Here is a 13,945-nt window from a genome sequence, read left to right on the forward strand (position 1 = left end):
TCCCACCATGATGCTCAAATGATGCTAATTCAGGCCATTTCCACATCCGCTTTTTTTTCATTCCCCAGGCTTTAGTAGCGATTGCTCCGACTCACGTAGCGGCCGCGGAAGTGGGCAGTGCCTCAGGAAGCGGCCGGCCGAAACTGCACGTCCCCCCAAAGGGAGCCCGTTCTACACTAGCGCCGCACGTGTGGCGTCTCTTCTAAGGGACTACCGAAGACGTTCGCGCTGATCCGGGAGGCTCGACTTGGAGCGCGGGGAGGGGAGCCGAGAATGTAGCAGGGTTTTTTTTTTGCTTTCAAAGCTTTTGTTGATAGGCAATGAATCCAGCGGCGTCTTTTGCAACGGGGCGGAAGGTTTCTGCAGTCAGTCAAGAGGCGTTTGTCCAAACTGGACAGACTGCTTGGAATCTCTCAGCCCTCCACCCCCCCTTTTTTTTGCTCCTACAGCACTAAGCACACAATTGTTCTGGTGGTTGTACATGAATCCCGACATCCCAAAACAGCATCTGCGGTAATCGCTTCTGTGCGACTTGCAAGCGATGTAGTGATGTTTAGAAAAACAGCTCTTCTTTATCCCAAAGGTGCTTTTTCAAGAGGCAACTGGAGACGTTCTGGCTCTGAAGAAGCTTCTTGGATGAGAAGCGAAACGTCTTCAAAGAAAAACGACCAAGTCCAGTTGTCTCTTGAAAAAGCAGCTTTGGGACAACCATGACCTGGATGACTGAGAATCTCCATAGACAGCTCTCCTTTATATTCCTTCAAATCAGAGTGAGATGCTACTAAGTCGGTGCCTCTTGCACAGGTTAGAAAACAATGTGCGAAAAATATATGAAGTGCATTTTCATCTTTCATGAAAGAAAGCATTGGTGTGAAATTATTGCAGAGATCGATTCAAGGAAACTTCCTAGGCAACCTTAATAAAATGTGTGAGTCTTAAAATAATAAAACTGCCCCATTGCATCCTGGTTCAGATTTCACTTTGAGAATAAGAAGCAGGTTGTACTTGCTCCGTGGTGGGACAAATTGTTCACAACAATCCAGTGGAAGGCTAAGATCAAGAAGGAGCTAAGGAGACTCATTCCTTGTCTCTTTATTTTCATTTTTGTGTATGGGAGGTACAGAAGCATTTTTCCTTAAAGAGATTGTAAGGGCATGTGAACCTATTCAAAACCATAACTTAAATAAATGACAAGAATCAAATGTTGCATAGAGTTATCATAATGACTTGGCTGATATATTGTAAAAGCCACACATGAACAATCTCATTAGAGGTAAAAATGCCTATAGAAGAATTCCACACTGAAGAGGGATTTGAAATTTTCTTCCAAATCTGTATATATTCTTAATAATCTCTTACTAGTTATAATAGTGTACCATCTATTCGTTTGGTGCAGCTTCCTCAGTTATTGCACAAAAGTGGTTGCAAAGCTGTGGCAATTAAATCCATAACTGCTGCCTACCTTCTAATAGAAGACAAAAAAATGGTTTGACTGATTAGAGCCCTATCTTTGGACTGCAAAAATCCAGATAAGCAGTAGTGGCCAGAAAGAGTTTTCTCAATCTTTTAATGCCCAGATTTTAGTACTGCATAGATTAGTCATTAAATGGAAGTTGTGTAGAAGAAGCCCAGAAATATAGGCTAGATTGGGAGCTTTAAAAAAAAACCTTAAAAGGTAATAGTAAACCACTAGTATATTGTGCAAGATTGGACATTTGAAACTTTTATTTTTTTTAACTAAATTCATTATGAAAGAATGCCTAGAACAAACAATCCGATTCCATGTTACAGCAATCACCTTTTTGTGTCCCTTGACTGAAGACCCACTAATGGGGTTTACTTCCCAATAAGATGTGGTGTTCATCCTACATATGTGCTAAAGATACTTAAGATCACACTATATATTATTTCCTGGTTTTCACAATGTTCATCTCAATATAAGTTTGAAGATAGATTTAAAGCATGATTCAGTTTCTAGTTCATTCCTGTGGGTTGTTTTATCAGCTAAAACAAACAACAGTGAAAAGTTTTTACTGACTTCAATGAATAATTCTTGGGACATGAAGAATTCACTAGACATCTCTTCCCTTATCGCTTACCTAATCTTTCTTTAAACAGAGTTGCAGGCAAACAAATGTGCCACCCCTGGGCTATAGAAAAAACTATGGAGCACAATGGTGAATCCATTTGGACAGGAATGGATAATACTGTTGCAGAAAATGACAGGCTTTAGACTTCTCAGGATACAAGAAAGGTTTATTTGCAACCAGGGTCAGAAAGCTAGCCCATGGCTAGCATTGCAAGTTCTGAACAACCTTCATTATCAAAGCACACGTTCTTATAATTCTCAAAAGCAGCATAACACGGAAACACTTAACTTATTTCTTATTGGTTACCTTGAGGAAAAAGCCTTATAAGGAGATGAGGGTCTGTCTTCTCCTTTTGTTACAGGTATGGACTACGTGTCATTAATGAACTTTATCTGAACCTTGTGGTTTGGACTTTTGACATAGGGAAGTTGGCTAGAACATCTTGTGGTTAGAGGCTGAAGACATTTCTTTTAAGCAAGCTTCTAACTATCCTTTTTATGCCACATCTTCATTCTTATATTTTTTCATCCATATTTTATTCTACTTTAATACGAGGCTGCTGGGCAACCATATGCTAATGATAGTTTCCCTTGCTTCAATTTGACTTAAGAATAATAAATGGAAAGATGAAATACTAGAAAGCACTAACCTAGCATAAACTTTAGTTTTGCAAGAATGCTTCTGGATCTAATGGTTTATTATATTAGGATTCTTAGGGAAATAAATGGCATGAAACTGCAGCCCAGTTCATTTGCTTGACTCCATTTACCCAGAGAAAAAGGGGAAAATTGAAACAGAATGACTACATTCTTGGACTTAGATATGTCGGTGAGAACAATCTTGCCAGTTTGCCTTTTGGGTAAATGGACTTTTGGACAAACATGTAGTCCAGTGGTGGATTTCTATTATTTTTACTACTGGTTTGCTTGTGGACGCAAAACATCCAGGCAGGTGGGCGGAATTCCCACTGCCACTACTACCGGTTGCCCGATCCTGGCTGAACCGGCAGCAACCCATCTCTGACATAGTCCTTGTTTAGCAACTGCCTCTTTTAACGACTATTTGCAGTTACGGCAGTGATGAAAAAGTAACTGCAATCAATCCTTGAATTGTAAAGTCACATATTTATAAAGCAGAGGAAAGGTGAAGATCATAAGAATAGTCATGATTTCATTTAGCAACTGCTTAACAACCAAGTTGCCAGTTTCAATTGTGGTTGCTAAATGAGGATTATCTGTAATCTGTCCTCACCAAGGAGGCATTTTTGTAAAGCCCTCATGTTACCAATTTGAGAGAATACCCAGAAAATGTCAAATATATGCCCCCCCCCCGCCTCAGTTTTCTAACTGTATAGAAGAAAATGAGCTTCGTGACATTCAATGGGATTAAGCTAAATCAGTGAGTTGTTAATATACATTTTTAGTCCTTTGTTTCCTATAAAGACTTGGGACTTTTTCCCAGTGCTGATTTGAATTGGCAGGGAATTATATTGGTATGAAAGGTTTTGTCTCAATTGTGGATCCCTATCTTGCTTCTATTGCCTGTTTCAAGGCAGTTGCAGTTCTCTGACTTGCATGCAAAATCTAATAAGAGTTTGGTCCCTTGACAGTGCTGCTGAATGATATTGGAAGAAAACATTTCATTAACACTTGATACAGTTACGGAAAACTCTAGCCTGTCTCACTCGTAGACTGGAGATGAGATGATAGTGATGTCAGCAGGATACCGAAAAAGGATATTGCAATAAAATATTTGTGCTGAAATTATTTGGAAGTGAGGAAGGGCCTTCAGACTGTTATCACACAGGATTCTGTCCCTGGTTAATAAATTTACTCATGTTCTGAGTTTGAAAATACAATAAATCATAGACTAAGCAGAACTGTAAATAAAAAAGAAGCCAAGATTTAAATTTTATTATTTTTAGCATGTTGCTTAAATGCATCTCCTAGATTTCATCCTGACCTTCATGTATGAATTAAGCCATAGTGAAATGTCATTAGAATATCTTGAGACAAAGCATATTTAATATCTGTAGGGTCTCCTCAGACAACCACCTTTTAAAAAGGCTTTAAGATTAAAAAAAATTTTTTTTAAAAAGAATTCTACTTAAAACACTCATATATAAATGTACCCAAAAATTTCAAATAATGCCTGTTAGGCGTGTTTTGTCCTTGTCTTTTCTACTGTGCCTTGGAAAATTGCTGTGAATATCCTTGCCTGCTTTCAAATCCTTCGTTTGCTCTTAGTCCAGAGGTGGGGAAGTATGGCCCCTTTATGACTCACAAGTCACAAGCATGGTTGACTCAGTAATTCTGGGAGTTGAAGTCCACAAATCATAAGAGAGCCATAGTTCCCCACCCCTTAGTCCCTTGTGGAACCTCATCAAGTTCTTATAAACCCCCAGAGTTCTACAGAGCTCAGTTTGACAGTATTGCTCATGTGACAGTCTTCTCCTTTATTGCATGCAAGTGTTTGATATCATTTCAGAATTTCTGTTCTTCCTGGAACTGGAAATCATGTAAGAATTGTTTAGAAATTCTAGACATAAAAATATCAACCTCTTGATCATCTGGAAGAGATCACTATCAAGAAGTCTATATTCCTATGGATATAGTGGTTTTACAATATTATCAGTCCTTGCAGAGTTTACTCGATTAGTTGTTACCGACTATAGGGGGTGATGCTCATTTCTGTTTCAAGGCCATTGAGCCAGTGCTGTCCAAAGACATTTCTGTGGTCATGTGAGCAGCATATCATCATGGAGCGCTGTTATTTTCCCACTGATATGGTACCTATTTATCTACTCACATTTGCATGCTTCCAAACTGCTAGATTGCCAAGAGCTGGGGCGAGGATGGGAGCTCACCCCATCACCTGGCGCTCGGGTCTTGAACCTGGGTTGCCGGCTTTCCAGCCAACAAACCTAACATCTTAACCATTCAGCCATCACGCTGCCCCAACATGAGAATGGATGGGACAAAAAAAAAAGGGGCAGCTTTAAATTTTTATGAGCTTTGCTAGCCCTGTTTAATTGGGAGTAAATCTCAAAATGGGACAATGAAGAGGAGTACAGGATGGCCTTTGGTCATACCTATGCCACATGTAAAATTCTCTGTTTATAGTAAGGACATACACATTCTTGATCTATAGTGGCCCAAATGCTTTAAGCACAAAATTCAGTTTCACCCAAGCATGTTCCTTCTATTCTATGAAACCTGAAATCTCTGATCTAGAGACTTACCTTGCAATCCCAGTTTTTATCACCTATGTCTCACCAAATAAGAGGTACATGCAATATGTGAACACATGTGGGTTTGATAAGTATTATTTTTATTATTATTAGATTAATTATGACTGCCCACTTCAAAAGATTTTAAGGCACAAGTTCTATGTTTCTGCCATAGTTAAAGCTTCCTCTGGCCTTTTTCAACTTTTGTCTCTAAATTATTTATCCTTGTTTCACATTTTCCAGCCTGTCCAGCTTGGTTCTCCTCTCAGGGAGGTTGAGAAAAACATGCACTTTGTAGGCATAGGAAATACGTCCTCATGTCTATCTATGAGTATGCTTCCACAAAGTCGATGTACGTGCAACTGAACTGAACTGAACACGAGTTGCTTCCCTATTTATTCTGCTTCCACTTCCTTTCTTTCGTGGTTTTACATGTGCTGAATTTTAGACTATAAAGTCCTCAAAGCAAGAAACTGCCCTCTTTTACTTATAATATAAATTCAATTTATACTGATGAAAGCATGAAAGAAAACAAATTCTTGTATTTAAAACTATTTGTATTGCATTATAAATGCATTAAAAATCAGAACGTTATTTACTTTGCAATAAATAAATAAAGTTTTACCTAGCAAACCCAGTAAATTTTATTAATAGACTTTCAGAACTCTAGCTCCTAGAATTCATTCATGCTGACTGGGGAATTATGGGAGTTAGAGTTCACAGATCTTAAAGTAACTGAAGTTGAGAAACATTGCTCCAAAGGTCTCACCTACCTTGAAACCTTTCAGAATATTGACCTACAGCTTACTTCAGTCCCAGGCAGCCATAGGCAAACTTATGTGGAAAGTTCCAAATTGGCAAAAGCTGTTTAACAATAGCACTTTCTCCCTTCATCAGAAAAAGAAAATCCCACCCTTCAAAGTGCTGCTGAAAAACAGTCAAAATTGGATAGAACAGAATTCCTGACTGGAAAATTTCGGGAGTTGAAGTCTGAAAGCTGCGAAGGCTGAGAAACATTGGGAATGATCATTGAATGATCTGAAGCATTGAATGATCTGAGAAAGTCTTTGCCCATGCAACAAGTATCACAGAAAATGAAGAGAGACCCCATATGGGCTATCTTGATCTCCCAAAGAAAAGTCAATAAAGATATTGAAAGAGATAATTGAGTGGCACTCCACATCATTGTTAGTCTCCAAAATGGATTTCTGGAAACCTGTTGTATTCAAGAGTCCCCCATTCTCTCCTCTGGCTCAAGATTTGAGTGCTTTGCTCATCCAAACCACAGGTGAAAATTTTCATACATACATACTGATAGGTGGAACAATTTTGGCCGGGTAATTAGATGTTTTAAATAAATAAATAAATAAAATAAGCAACTGGATGCATAATAGCAGATTTGCTACTTTGCTTTCCTCCCCATAAGTTCATTTAGGATTGCATTTTTCCAGTTAAATTTAAAGGGAGATAAATCTACTCCTAGTTATTTTAAAACTGATTCAATTAAATCCATGTGTGTTTTCTAATGATAAACAGACCTGCATTCATTTTGTACTGTTAGATTGCAATCAAAAGATATAGCAATTGAGATTTTTTTTAAAAAATAGCATCCCTATTTAGAGAACTACTACAAAGAGTAAACTTGGTGAACTTTGGGGGAAAAGAAACAGAGATTAGATTTGAGGCCATCCCTATTTTCAGTAATTAAAATAATTTATTCAAACTCAATGGTATATCTGTCAATTTTTAAAAAGTTGTGTGCTTTATTGTGCTGCACGAAGTATATTTGAATATACATGTACTATTAAAACTGAAGAAGCTCTTGCAGGAAAGGGCTGACAGTTTCTATACATCAAATATAGGAGATAAGAAGGTTTCATTCAATTAAGTCTATGAAGTGCTCAGATGCAGGGCATGGCTGTCGTCAGGGTCTTATGAAAAGAGAGTCTCACAGGTCAAAGGCTCTAATTCCAGAATATCTTAATTGCAAATATTAGGACAGCACCAATGGCAAACATCCCGTGCTTCTTAAAGAAAAAGAAGATAAGCTCTTTTGCTATATAAATGAGGTGTATGAAGATGAAACAATATAAGAATAAGGTAAGCGGGTCGTGTGGTAAGAGGAAATGATGGCCACCTCCTGAAACCTGTGGAAAGAAGAAAGGCGACATTCCAGTTACATTTCTTATCCTATCAGTCACTGAAAATGCAAAGAACAAAGGTACATTTTGGGCCTTCTTTGCAAGCTGCTTTATTTCTTCCCACATTATTGCCTCTTCTCTTTACTGCTTCACATTAAGAATACGGGGTTTATTCTGGATGAAATTTACATAATTATGATTTATAATTTTACTTTCTGTGTTTGTTCTATAGAATTGATACCACACTTCTAACTTATTCAGAAAATAAATCTCATTAAATTCTGTGCAATTTATTTATTATGGTTTGTCACACAGTCAGCCAGATGTTCAGACTGGATTTGGCATTTTTGTCTACTTATCGAGTTCTTTTCAAGGACTCGGGATAGGGAGATGTGGCTCAGAGATGGTATTCAGCAGGTTCTGACCAGTTCTGGAGAATCGGTAGTGGAAAATTTGAGTAGTTCGGAGAAGTGGTAAATACCACCTCTGACTGGCCCCGCCCCCATCTATTCTCTGCCTCCCAAGTCCCAGCTGATCGGGAGGAAATGGGGATTTTGCAGCAACCTTCCCCTGGAGTGGGGAGGGAATGGAGATTTTACAGTAGCCTTTCCCTGCCACAGCCACCATGCCATGCCCACCAAGCCACGCCATGGCCATAGAACCGGTAGTAAAAAAAATTGAATCCCACCACTGATGTGGATGCTTGAAGATGTTACAGATCAGTTCCGAGTGAAGCTACCTTTTGCAATTGACTGATGGTGATTTTGTCAAAGCCAATGGTGTTCAAATGGTGCTACAATTGTTTTGGGATTGTACCCAAAGGTGCCTATTACTATTCGGCATACCTTTGCTTGCTTCTGCCACAATCATTCTATTTCCATTTGCAGGTCTTTATGTTTTGTGATTTTCTCTAGTTCTTTATTCTATTGTTTGTCTCCAGGTATTGCCACATCCACTATCCAGACTTTTTTTGTCTTTTTTATTTACAATTGTTAAGTCTGGAATATTATGCAGCAGGTGCCTGTCTGTTTGAATTCTAAAGTCCCAGAGCAATTTAGCTTCTTCATTTTGTATGGCTTTCTCTATTTAATCGCCCCACCAGTTCTTCCCTGCAAGCAAATTGTATTTTGTGATTTTATTCAATCCTTTCCCTTCTCTTTTGTTGTCACCAGGTCCTGCAACGTTCATTATCCAGATCTTTTTTGTCTTTCTTATCAACAATTGTTATGTCTGGGGTGTTATGTGGCAGGTGCCTGCCTGTTTGAATGCTAAAGTCCCAGAGCACTTTAGTCACTTTGCCTTGTATTACTTTGTCTATTTTGTGGTCCCACTAGTTCCAGCCTTTAGTAAAGTGTCTTTCTTGCATATTTCATCAAGGCTCTCTGAGATAGATAAATCACTTCAGGGAAATGATGATAGTAACTTTCCTTTCTTTAATGTTCTTAACATTACAATCCTAACCTCGACCCCACTCAGGATATCGTTTCCAAAGATGGAGTGCAAGTCAACTTCTCTTAGGAAGTAAGCCATGAATGTCATAATTGATTATGCTGTGTAATATCATTTTAATGTGACTTTCAAATTCAATACTCAAAATATTTTTTTAAAACCAGAGAAGTATTTCATAATTGTTTAATTAAATTAAGAAGCTGATAAAGAAAGACCTTTTAAATTGATGCATGAATAGACTAAATTCTACAGTAGTCTTTGGGGATGATTAGCTTGGTATCTATTTGCTTGTTGGCAGTAAAGAGCAGAAGATGAATGTATTCATACCATATACAGTAGATTAGTCACTCAGGTGACTCCATTATCCTAATGGTTCCTATATTTCTAAGCTATGCTGAACTACTCAGTCATTTAATTAAGAATCTTTAATTCTGTTTTTATGTACTTCAACATGTTTACACAAATACGGTTTCATTTGATAGGGCTGAATTTAGCATTAGGCAAAGTAAAGCAATTATACATCCAGCAGATGCTAGAAGGTAGCTTTAAAACGTTGGGAGGGAAGGGTGTACTAAATAGTCTACCCAACCTCTGAGTTGGTAAGCTTCTTTCAAATGCATCAAAGGCATTGTACCATGTTCAGTACTAAAAAAATCACAGCCACATCAGCCAGTATTTTTTACATGTAATAGGAAATGGAATTATAAAGAAAAACAAAATGCACAGGTACAGTATAGGTGGTATCTTGCTCAATAGTAGTAACTGTGAAAGGGATCTTGGAGTCCTAGTGGACAACCATTTAAATATGAGCTAGCAGTGTGCAGCAGCTGCCAAAAAAGCCAACACAGTTCTAGGCTACATAAACAGAGGGATAGAATCAAGATCACATGAAGTGTTAATACCACTTTATAATGCCTTGGTAAGGCCACATTTAGAATACTGCATTCAGTTTTGGTCGCCACGATGTAGAAAGGATGTGGAGACTCTAGAAAGAGTGCAGAGAAGAGCAACAAAGATGATTAGGGGACTGGAGACTAAAACTATGAAGAACGGTTGCAGGAACTGGGTATGTCTAGTTTAAGAGAAAGAAGGACTAGGGGAGACATGATAGCAGTGTTCCAATATCTCAGGGGTTGCCACAAAGAAGAGGGAGTCAAATTATTCTCCATGGCACCTGAGTGTAGAACAAGAAGCAATGAGTGGAAACTAATCAAGGAGAGAAGCAACTTAGAACTGAGGAGAAATTTCCTGATAGTTAGAACAATTAATCAGTGGAACAGCTTGCCTTCAGAAGTTGTGAATGCCCCAACACTAGAAGCCTTTAAGAAGATGTTGGATAGCCATTTGTCTGAAACGATATAGGGTTTCCTGCCTAGGCAGGGGATTGGACTAGAAGACCTCCAAGGTCCCTTCCAACTCTGCTATTGTATCGTATTGTATCCAGCCTCTTGTCTCAAAAAGCAAATGAAGGCAACTACAGTATATGTGTTCCAGGATGTTGCAGAATCCAATCTGAGTCAGTTACCAGGATCAGAGGTTCGTTCTTCCAAGATTTTGGACTCATGCTAGAGCCGAACCATTGGGAGCTTCTTACTTTCCAGGATGTGAACACTTGGAAGAAAAACCCTCTGGTCCTGGTAACCATCTCAGATTGGATCCTGCAGTCCATATCTTTATTCAGTGTTGATGGCTACTCTACTCTTTCAACTGAATGTGAGTTTGGATTTTTATCTTAGAGGCTTCCTTGACATTGTTAATGAGGTTATAAAGAATTTAAATAAAGGCCAGGCAATTTTGTACCACAGCTGCATTCACTGGGATTGATAGAAAAGGTCAAGGGAGTAAATGATGAATCAAGCATGCCCTCTTTACCAAAATATCATGACATATGCATCTGCACCAGACACTAGGATCGAGTACATACGTAATTAGCCTGTCATCATTTTTGCTCACATCATAATTTGCTATGAATGGCATTGTCTTGAATTTAGCAGCTGCCTCCCACCCCAATTGAACAGTTTTGCACCACATATTTGTAATACATGATACACTTGAGAGCAACTGATGATAAATTTTGTTCCAGTTATGTTTTCAGAAGATTTCTCAGGAGCAGCTCCACCAAAAGCACATTGAAGAGACCAAACTTCCCTTGAATAGCCATGGCTGTCTCTAAATTGCAACCCTGATTTTTCAAAGCAAGTGGAAACATGTCTGTGGATTAACCATGACTGTTTTCTTTCTTCTTCTTTGAACTTAATCTCAATTTGTTAATCCACATTCAGATCTTCCTTACCCCAGGCAATGGGTTCATTTCTTGAGCTAACGCGTGTTGTTTGCTCACAACAGGCCACCTAATAGTTCCCAATTATTCTTAGCCAATGTGGTACATTCCAACACTTGCTCATTATCCAGTAGGAGACAGGTATTTTCTTAGAAATTAGAGAATGATAATAAGTGAAAAGGTTAAATGTATTATGCAACAACTGGCAGCAAGAATGGTAGGCGTTAGATACAAACAAAATGATATCCTGTGCAAATGACAGTTTATGGGGTTCGCTCAATGACATGACAAGGTGGTATTGCTTGCCCCACTTCCCATAGTGTAGGAGCAAAGCAAATGATATGGCCAAATCTACATTGCCTGAGATCTTTGACCTGACTTCCTAATTGGAAAGAAAAAGTGAAATACTAACAGTAGTAGGAAATTTGCCCCAATGTTTTTCTTGATTAGTTCTTCTTTCCTATTGCTATTCCTGCTTTTTTATGGGTTTAACAAATCATTCGTATTTCAATAACTCCAGCATTAATATGTTTTTAACAAATGTCAGGAGATCCAGTCTTTTGCAAAATATGGTTTGTCAATCAGTTCCACAATAGTTATGGCAGTTAACTATGATAGTATCTCTCTAAAGATCCCTTGATCTATGGTTCCTAGATTTCTAGAAGTGAAAGAAAGATTGTTGAAGAAATCCATAATAATGAATGGCAGTTTCTAAATCTAAAACAATGTGGCAATTTCCTTTTCTATTGATCCTCTTAGAATTTCTTTCTATCTGCAGATCTCACCTGTCCTGATGGTGCCTGCAACCGCATTTCTTCCATTTTCTCCTTATGTTGTCGCTGCTTCTCCTTATCTTCATAACGGTATCTGGTCATGGCAAGCTCCATGTCAAGACGCATTTTCTCCAGCTGGGCTGCCAAGTTATTGACCTGCTTGGTATTTGATTGCTCCTCTTGAACCCATGCATCCATTTCACCCTCTCTGTTGGCCAAGCCAGGGTGCAGATTGCTCAGCCCCAGCTGTGGCTTTGTCCTCATGAGTGCTTCTTCATCTCTAATGTCCAATGGATCAGTCGCATCATTAGGTGTACAAGGTGGCTCAGTCAAATCATCAGGGCCTGTTGTTTGCTCAGTTGCATTGTCAGCCGCTGAAGATACATTTTCAGGGTTGTCTTCCTAACATAAGATGTGGATGTAGGGGATATGTAATGGACTAGCTATATAACATGAAAACAGCACTCTGAATAATTCAAAAATAAAGCCAGGTCTTGGTACAGTAAATGTGATTTGGCAATTATTTTGTAATAATCTGGATACCAATTATTTTTTTATAAAACAAAGATCATTTAGTGTGAGCAAGAAAAGGAAAAATCATTTTCAAAACCATATGCAGGTAGTCCTTGACTTATAAGAGTTCGTAAGAGACTTATAAGAGTTCGTAAGAGACTTATAAGAGTTCGTAAGAGACTGTTCAAAGTTACAAGGGCACTGAGAAAAGTGCCTTATGACCATTTTTTCTTTTGCAGTATCCCTGTAGTCACATGATCAACATTCAGCTGCTTTGCCAACTGACTCGCGATGGTTGCAGAGTCCTGGGGTCATCATGTGATCAACTTTTGCGATCTTCTGACAAGCAAAGTCAAAGGGGAAGCCAGATTCACTTAACAACCGTGTCACTAACTTAATAACTTTACTGCATTAGCAACTGTAGCAAAAAAGGTCATAAAATGTGCAAAATTCACTTAACAAATGTCTCAGCGACAGAAATTTTGGATTCAGCTATGGTCATAAGTTGAGGACTGCCCGAACTAGGTATTTAACGATTAAAAGAAAAAAGACAAATATGAAAATTTGTAGAATTATAACTGCGTTATCATGAAAATTGTTATTCCATACATTTATATAACAATCTCAGTTTATGAATTGTGCAGTTCTTTCTAAAACAAGTTGATATTGTTTATAAATCTATATATGTTAATTTTGAACAATTGAGAGAGTTTGGGAATTGTGTGCTGTTTTTCAGTGAAGAATTATTTAAGCACATAACATTTTGCTATTAGTTATAAATGGAATATTAATAATATCCTTTTTAGATAAGCAAAAAATGATTCCAGAAAACAATGCCATTATATAAATCGATAGTTTATAGATAATATTTGCCTCAGTTATTTTTTGAATTTCGACATAGTCAAAACATGGTGTATAATTTTTTTTGCATTTTTTTAGGGACAGATCATTCTTAACAGCAGATTGATGTCCACTGGGTACACAAGAAAGGATATTCTCAGTGGTGTAGCTCAGATGACGAAATGTTGACCTGATCCCTTTATTCCCCCAGGGTACATCCATTTATTTAAAGAGACCTACTGAGTTGACTGATCTTTCTTTGCTTTTTTTTAAAAAAAATTCTCTTGATGTTAAAACTGTGATTTGGGAAGCATTCCCATCAATGTAATTAGCTGTAATGTCAATGAAACTAGCTGCAATATGAATCCAAATCCTTGCATGAAGAACAAGTGTGTAACACTTTGTTCCTCCTGGAATCCCACTCTGGATTTAGGATTTAAGGCCTACTGTTTGCATTAGAAGGAAAAGCTCTCCCTCTCTATTATTCAAGAATGTGTAAACCTTACCATGATGAATTTAGGCACAAGGCAGCAGGAAGTAAGAATATAAAGGCTGGAAGATGCAACAAGCTGCCTTCAATTCCACTAGTTTTCAATTTTCCATCATGTACTTCTATAACTGTTGTCTCT

The 13,945-nt window shown here is 38.1% G+C and overlaps 1 protein-coding gene across 1 annotated transcript; it reads right to left on the reverse strand.

Moving 5' to 3' along the window:
* Positions 1-7,090: 7,090 nt before the first annotated feature.
* On the reverse strand, positions 7,091-13,945 carry LOC106547760 (transmembrane protein 247). Its single transcript, XM_087719110.1, has 3 exons — positions 13,823-13,945; positions 11,976-12,365; positions 7,091-7,466 (listed from the first exon to the last, which is right to left on the reverse strand). The coding sequence occupies exons 1-3, from the start codon at positions 13,823-13,825 to the stop codon at positions 7,284-7,286; spliced, it is 576 nt and encodes a 191-aa protein (XP_087575236.1). The 5' UTR covers positions 13,826-13,945; the 3' UTR covers positions 7,091-7,283.

This window comes from Thamnophis sirtalis, unplaced genomic scaffold, assembly GCF_051295495.1.
Source record: "Thamnophis sirtalis isolate CommonGarterSnake01/CBP01778 unplaced genomic scaffold, rThaSir2_p1.2 scaffold_6, whole genome shotgun sequence".
Taxonomy (NCBI): Eukaryota; Metazoa; Chordata; class Lepidosauria; order Squamata; family Natricidae; genus Thamnophis; species Thamnophis sirtalis.